The sequence below is a fragment of the Centroberyx gerrardi genome, chromosome 7, assembly GCF_048128805.1.
Source record: "Centroberyx gerrardi isolate f3 chromosome 7, fCenGer3.hap1.cur.20231027, whole genome shotgun sequence".
Taxonomy (NCBI): domain Eukaryota; kingdom Metazoa; phylum Chordata; class Actinopteri; order Beryciformes; family Berycidae; genus Centroberyx; species Centroberyx gerrardi.
In genome coordinates, this window is record NC_136003.1 from 3,017,731 (window position 1) to 3,026,079 (window position 8,349).

General features: G+C 42.7%; 1 protein-coding gene across 1 annotated transcript in view; it reads right to left on the reverse strand.

The window, feature by feature from the left end:
• The window catches only part of smg1 (SMG1 nonsense mediated mRNA decay associated PI3K related kinase), a 95,740-nt gene extending 91,000 nt beyond the window's left edge, over positions 1–4,740 (reverse strand). Inside the window, exons 1-2 of the mRNA XM_078284825.1 lie at positions 4,526–4,740; positions 2,420–2,565 (exon numbers count right to left, since the gene is read on the reverse strand). Coding sequence (XP_078140951.1) covers positions 2,420–2,565; positions 4,526–4,602 — 223 coding nt within the window. The 5' untranslated portion in view covers positions 4,603–4,740. The remainder of the gene's footprint in view (positions 1–2,419; positions 2,566–4,525) is intronic.
• Positions 4,741–8,349: the final 3,609 nt, after the last annotated feature.

An 8,349-nucleotide genomic window follows, 5' to 3' on the forward strand; every position in this document is an offset into this window, starting at 1 on the left:
ATATCCAATTAAAAATGATGCGCAAACACTACAAAATATTTGCTCAATTTAAAGATGAAAAATGTGCATAAAATGCCCCAATTTGTTGAAATCAAAATTGCATTGGTTAAATGCGGCAGCTCAGCTGAAACAACTATACCATTAAGTGCCAATAAGTAAAAGTAGGCCCGTCTGATCAAATCATATTGATTTAGCCTTCACAAATTTCCAGTCTTTTACTTGAATGGCCTGTTTTTGTTAAAGGATATAAGCAAATCCACATGCTCAGATGAGAGACAGATCTGAAGCCTGTTAACAATTATACCCGCAGCAGAAAAAACATGCTCAACCGGCAGTGAGGGAGCGGGTGCACAGGTGACACCAGGCCAACTGACTTTAGCTTCTCTCATCCCACCACACAAGCAGATCTAATGGGGAGACAGGATTCGTTAGCTAAGTGCTCCAGTTCATCTTGCACTGTAGCTCCACCATGATCCTCTCCAATGAGACAAATATTGTTTGTAGAGGTGCATCGATATGATCTTCATATACTTTTCACATGTTGCATATTAACAAATAACTGTCAGTTTGTATGAACCGGACGTTATCGGTAGTGAAAACTTTTAAGACCCGCCTCTTCTTTTATCTGATTGGCTAAGCGACCAAAATGTGACATTGACGAGCGGCGCTGCTGTTTGGCTTTCGACCAAAAGTTGGAAGGCAAATCGCACAGGAGAGAAAAGCGGCAGGCACGTCATACAGAGGGTTTCAAACGGTGCGCTCCCAATGGCCCGTGCGGCGGTTACGGAGCACCGGAGGACAGATATTTCAATCGGCAGCTCAGGCATGGCACCGAAATGAGGCACCGTAATCTGCGTTGTAATTTGGTCCGGTAGGTACTGGTCGTATAGGAACCGTTGCCATAGTGGTACCGGGTTTCGGTACCCAACCCTAACCCTGACCCGCCCCACCCGCGGATAAACCTGCGGGACCCGCGGGTTTTGGATTGACCCGCGCATCACTACTACAGATAGTATCGGTGCACCTCTACTAGAACCCCAATAGTTCTACAAGGCCATTTGCATTGTAGACAACATTTTAGATACGATTTAGTACAGAATGTGATAATTGTATACAGTGCAAATGGGACCACGAGTTAAACTGCAATTTGTGGCTTTTTTCCATTGCAAACATCTACCACATAAAACAGCAGTGAGGATATACTATTAACTAGCATAAATTAGAATTGCCAAACAATCTCAAGAACCCCTGGGGCTGCCTGGACTCCACTTTTAGAGTTATGACTTTTGTTCTTCCATTTTAGTATTGATTGTAAAGACTTGGCAGAGCATTTAATAATGCAGGTACCAGATCCACATCAGATCCACGCTCGACACCATTATGAGTCAAAATACAGTAACCTAGGAGGGATGAGGCCTCAAGTGAATTTCAACATGTCAAAGACTCGGTGGGAGAAGTTCCCTATTGATAGGTGATGATCTATTCTTAAATTAAAAGGAAACAATCAACCTCAGATACTCTTACACTGTTAGATATCATCAGTCTGTTGTGTTCAATGCATTCCAGGAGTTATTTTGTGATTAAGTGTTGCAATTTTTTGTGCACCCACTTCCCTCAACCTGCCTCATCTATTTCTATTTCTGTTCAGTCAGGAACACTCTAGTCACAAGATAAACCATTTATAGCAACAAATGATAATGCAGTTATGTTTGGTGTTTATGGCTCTGCTCTAAGCTGCTCCCTGCTTACCCAGCAAGCATACTGAAGGTATAACAATTACAATGCTCTATTTAGTGATTTTGTTTTCCAGAACGCCTTTGGATAACCCCCAGAGGAGCATGAACTTGTTGCTTCAATCAAAAGTGGGTGTATGGGCATATGAATAAAGCTACCTAGCCATTTGTGGCTGCACTGCAATCTAGGCTACTGTCTGTGGAGAAATTGGTATCTCTGCCTCTTTTGCAATGGAGTTCTCCCTGTATGATTGTTGTCAGTACAAAACGGTGGGCCTAGAAAGAAGCCCTTGCTCTTTGATTCTGAGGGGCTGACAGCAAAACCTGACATTTACCATTTTATTTATTATTATTATTATTTATTATTATTTATTTTAGCTGAAACATTTTCTGCTATCAACCTCCATTGTAGCTATGCTGGGAATATTGATGTGAGATCACAATGTCTACATTTGGCCAGTTATCCAGGGGAATATGAAAAGTACACCACCAAACAAAATGGACCCAGAACTTCAAGGTGCATCATCAATAACCATGTTTTTAACAGTGTTAAAGGGTTTTAGGGTTGGCTTTCTCTTTAACAGTAGCCTACCTTTCAGCATTATTTATGAACCTGATCTCAGCCCAAACCTAATATGTTAAGTGAGACATTCATCTTGAACCAGCAGCAGTAACGGAGCCCTCACCCTCTTCCTGGAGTGTATCTGCGGCAGCGTAGGCATCGTTGGGCAGTGCTTGCTGGTCAGGGCAGTCGGAGGGCAACACGTCAAACACTGCTGCACTGAGCTCTCTGGACTTCACTCCGTCCTGGCTGGATGACACACTGTCAACTCTAAATATATGGACACACAGACAAAATCTTACTACTAAAAAACTGGATGTTTTTTCACAGTATTAGTCATACTATATCTCAGTTACATTATGCTGGCTTGTAATGTTAGGGAAATACATAATAGGCTTAGATTATAGGTGTGTGTGTTTCGAAAATCCATTTTAAGAGTAGATGTTAGCTGTAAATTCTGTGCTAGGACAGCAGCAATACCTTTGGATTGCAGATTTTTGCCTTCAAAATACAACTGTGGAATTTTTTTTTTAGTAAAACTTTGCTTCATAAAAATTCTATCACAATATTACTATGACTTACAGTTCAGAGCAAAATTTCTTCCTTACATTAAGGAATATTTTTGGTGAACAATCTATAATTTGGTGTCTTTACAGTCTTTCTGACACCTTGATTCCATTCAAAATATACATCTTAAAGCTGCGATAAGCAAAAGATTCAGACCATTAGAGGATGCCAGAAACTGCAACACCTTTGTAAATAAAGCACCTCAAAGCCACTGCACTACAGAGACCTACTAAGGACAAACCTAGAAAAGCACCGTGCATAAAGGATAAAAGCTAAACATACCTACGTGTAGCCAGTTAACAGTCTCGCTTTGACAGATCTTTCTCCCTATGAAGGTTACATGGGCTGCCTTTAAACAGCGAGGGAGGTGCCAGGCTAGTTTTTAAAAAAAGAAAAGCTACTGAATGGCCCAGGAGGAGCTTCATTCCAGAGCGGAATTTGACAACAAGCTTTAGAAAATAAGTTAAAACAGCAACACAGTTGGCCCACGTGTGTGGATATTGGTTTAAATCATTATAAACTCTCCACATAGCACACATTAGTTTCAGGATTGGTTATAAATTCTGATATCACTTATTGCAGGTTTAATTACCAGATTACTTTGAAAACTGAAAACCTGTAGCCTACAGATTACTTTCAAGATTATTGGGTTATGAGTTTTGATGCTGAGCATTGATATCTAGTTTTGACAATAGAATACTTTTAAGCTACTATAACTAAAAATATCAAGACATGAGGGCTATAACAACAGTCCCTGCTCACAAGTTATATCTTCTATCAAGTCCTGTGTCAATGTTCAAAGTCATCTTTTATGAACTCAAAAATGCTGCAACACGAATATTTCCATAGATTTGTGTGCAAATGTTTAAAAAACATGCCCGGAAGTTCCTTGGGGAAGTTGCTAGAGAAGGGTGGTGTCTCTCCCAGCTAGTTGGCTTGCTAAAGCTAACAGCAGAGAAGGATGGCTAGGAGGCTAACCAGCTAACATTAACAGAGAGAGCTAACATTGCTCAGTGATGACAACCACATCTCATTATAGACGTGTATCGTCTCGCCGTGCTAGACGGAGCCTTGTACAAAATCACTGTCTTGAATCGTTATCAGGACTCGTGAGGCTAACGTTACCGCTAGCACAGCTACCACATTAGCCAACGTGTAAGGCTTGGTGGCTAATTGCTATTAGCTAACCGAATGAGTGGCACCATCATGCTAATGAAGCCAAATGCCTTCCTTGTGCACTAAGGCAAATTGCACTTGGAAGTTTGTCTCTCAATAGCGTGATAAAATAACCATATCAGATAAATTACCAAATGAAGGCGTATGATATATTCGCAGCCAACCAATTAACAAATTACTAGATCATAAGTTCACAACACGAGGAATGCTCCAGCAAAGAGAAGTCAGTTATCTGGAATCAGTGAGGCGCACGTAAACAATCAGCCCTGTATAAGACGCAGTGACTTAACGTTGAATTTAACAACGCTGACTAACGTTAATCTCAAAGTGTACATGATACACATAATGCTGACTATTTAACTTGCTGGTGGCAAAATCCAACAAGTTTTTCCCTCCCATGTGGCCACAGCTAAATAAAGCAGTTGTGCTTAGGCCCAGTGAGTCCCCGGTCTATTCTAACCAGCCTCCCCCGGGGCGGGACACCAACCTGGGGTGCCAGTCATTCCAGTGTGGCTGCAGTTTGTGGGCGCCGCTGAGCCGAGACCCCGGGGCTTTACGGCTCATTACCTTTCAGAGAGCTGCATGACCCGCCGGCAGCGGTAACCGCCTCCGTTCTCAAGCTTACTTCTCACTATATGTTTATTCAACGTTCATGAATCGGTTAGCAAGTCGCTGCTATAGCTAATGTTTAGTCGGCCTTCTTCGTTCTTGGGGAAGCAGCAGATTCTCCCTAGTTTTATTACAGCGCCCTCTGTCGGCCTTCGACGTTTGCTAATTGGTGCAAGAGGTTTGCCTCTTCCGAGAAAACGAAACAAAAATAGTTTCAGGTGTCATTTTTGTGCATAACCTTTAATCTCACCTACTGCTGTCTACCTACGCCGTTTACTCGGGTCAGGAATAGTAGTTTTTCTCTCGCATCTGGGATGTCGTTGCCAGGCGACAGCATTATGAGTGAGAGTGATGCTCAGCTTCAGCCTCAGGTTGCTTCATCGCCTGCTATGAATCCTGGCAAAACTGGACACATAGGCAATTCATCAGCCATCAAATTTAGGATAACAGTATTGAGGACTGATAGTGGTTTATGAGCCAGCCTGTGAAGAGTACAGGGTGGCTCACAATGTTTGTGAATAGAGAAATATAAGTAGGCCTATTCCTTATTGCTGATTCAGTGGGTGGCACAATGGACACACTGGCCAGGGATCACGGGAAGCAGAGGCAGAAGCTTTAGTGCTGAGTGAATAAAATATACAAATACTTTTGGTTTAGCTACATGGTGCTGTGGCATAAGTTACAAGGTCGGTACTTAAGGTTAGAGTGATATATATCGGTTTATGGATATTACTCAGTCAAAATAAATCAGTCAAAAATAACCCAACATGTAATCCAACGTTGTATTGAAATAGCACATTCCCCAATGTTGGGTTGTTTTAACTAAATGAATTTGGTTATTTGTTTTACTCAATGTGTTGGGCTCCTTTTCATTTTATGGAGCTACGCACTCAAGGGATATGTATAGAACGCTGTTGGGGCTAAAAGCGCGTTCCAAAATACTCCTCGACACGGTCATTTATTACCTCTAGACACAAGCAAAAAACCCACGTTAAGAGGATAAAACACACGTGTTCAGAAAGCACTTGTTAACACGCATTTTTATACTGTGTCACAGGGCAAAGACTTTAAGACTTTAGAATTTAATACGTCCTGACAGGGCAATTGAATACGTCATGTCATGGCGGCCAAAACTATACACGTGATGTCACTGATGAGGTACAAGGAAGTACCAAAAAAAGCTCTTGCTAATCTCCTACACACCTTATGCAGTATTTCCTTATCCTTTTCCACTACATCTTCAACAAATCTTCTCTTAGGTTATTTCTAGAGTTTTGTATATACGTTTTTATTGTTTTTTATTGGCATTTGTTTGGCTACATTTTTGGACTACATAGGCTACACAGATTAAACACTACATAGGTCACCTTTCATTGCTACTTCACAAGTTCTATGTCAAAACACTACCTGTACTTTCACAACACACTAACAATTAGGCCCAAGCTGTTTAAGAAAAGCCATGGGACAACACACTAACGTTTATGCATTTCTATATTTATACAAGGAGTTACAATATTTGAGGCGATGAAATGGAATGAAAGCATGAAGGACTACTTCTAGGTCGTGAAAAGAGAGGAAGGACTTGACTATGGATATGGTTCTTAGAGGAAGCTGGATCTGACTAGTCTTTGATGGTGACCTGGCACAAAGACCAGCCAATAGCAGATGGCCAGTTCAGTACCCTACTTTCACCATTAGGTGTCAGGCTTCACCACAGATTTGGGATTCCCAAGTAACGTGCCTAAATGACTGCCGCCCGATCATCAGTGCTTCGAGCGGCTAGTCAAAGCCTCCATCACCTCATGCCTGCCTGACACCCTGGACCCACTGTAGTTTGCCTACAGGCCAAACAGATCAACAGATGACGCCATTGCCCTCACCCTCCACACTGCCCTCTCTCACCTGGACCAGAGGAACACAGGCTGCTGTTCATCGACTTCCATTCAGCATTCAGTACCATTGTGCCTTCTAAACTGAGCTCACAAAGCTCAGGGATCAAGGTCTCAACTCCACACTGTACAGCTGGATTCTGGACTTACTGGTAGATCCCAGGTGGTGCGGATGGGCACCACCACCTCCTCCACTCTGACTCTCAGCACTGGAGCCTCTCATGGCTGCGTGCTCAGCCCTCTCCAAACTTGACACCATAGTCAAGTTTGCTGACAACACCACCGTCATAGGCCTGACAGCATGGTGCCAGGAAAAAACACCTGAAGCGTAAGGCTCTACAGAGGATGGTTAAAACAGCGCAGCACATCACTAGGTCTGAGCTTCCAGCCGTGCAGGACCTCTACACCCGGAGGAGTAGGGAGAAGGCCCTGAACATTATTAAAGACCACAGCCACCCCAGCCACAAACTGTTTGAACTGCTACCATCTGGCAAACGGTAGCAGTTTGCCCCCCCGGAAACACACACCCAAACACACACCACACATGCATACTTGCAGTAGGCTCAATAGCCTACTGTAGCACACTGTCCACTTAGCCAACTGCACTTTAATTTACATCTTAACTTCATTCCATTTCATACGGCCATATATTTTGAAAAGTGTACATATCATAGGCTACATATTTTTATTTTATTGTATTTAATTATTTTATTATACTCTGTCACTTTATATTTTCTATACTTCTTATATATGTTATATTACTCCTTATTGATGGTCACTTTACCATTTTGCACTAGTGTACTGCATTTGTTTACCTTGTTTACTTGTTTGTTTGTTTATTGACCTTTCAGCATTATTACAGGTTCATAAAGACAATTGTCATTAAAAACACTGAATTATTTTGCTGTTACAATAAAACATCAATACTAAGTAGACTGAAAAATGTAAAATGTTGCAATTATCTAAGCTAAAATCTAATATCTCATATCTCAAATCTAAAATCCGCTGTCATTTAGGAGTCTGCACATATAGGGGATTGGTGATCTCCTGTATCTCTCAGTTCGACATCTTGGGATGGCCAGTTTGTTTGAGTTCCTTGTCTGACGACCTGTGAACTCCTCCCTGAGGGAGGGAAGCCAGTCTCTGAAGTTGGACTTTAGCAGCTTTCTGGCAAAGCCAAGACACAGTTGAGTGCGTCTCTCTGATAGAGTGCACAATGCGAGAGTGCAGAGAGCCTCTGGGTACCCTGAGTACCTCTGGCCAAGTATGATTTTACAAGCCCGTTTCTGCGTGCTTTCCAGCCTTTTAGCCTGGTCTACAGTCAGGGAACTGTGCCAGACGGGGACTGCATACTCCAGCACCGGGCGCACGTAGTCTGTGTAGATGGAAACAAGTTCTGGGTCTCGGACACCAAATTTCTTCAGGCGACGCAGAGCAAAAAGCTTCCTGTTGGCTGAAGTCAACATGTGGTCCACCTGACTGTCCCATCGCAAGTTACTCTGGACTTTAACTGTCATAGACTTCTAGGATGTTCTGGTCAGTGGAGAGAGTCGGCAGGGCGGGTGGATGCCTCATGTGGGTGACATGTAAAACTTTACATTTCTTTGGGTTGAGTTTCATTTTGTGCTCCTCTACCCAGATATCAAGACCATTCAGGGTCTGTTGGAGAGTACAGGGTAGTTGGAGCGTCCACGTCTGGGCCAAAGTCATGTCATCCACATATTTCCAGTGGTCTATTCTGTCCTGGAGGGCGCTGTTGATCAGTGCTAGGAAGACTATAGGCCCTAGTACGGTTCCCTGTGCAACTCCACAC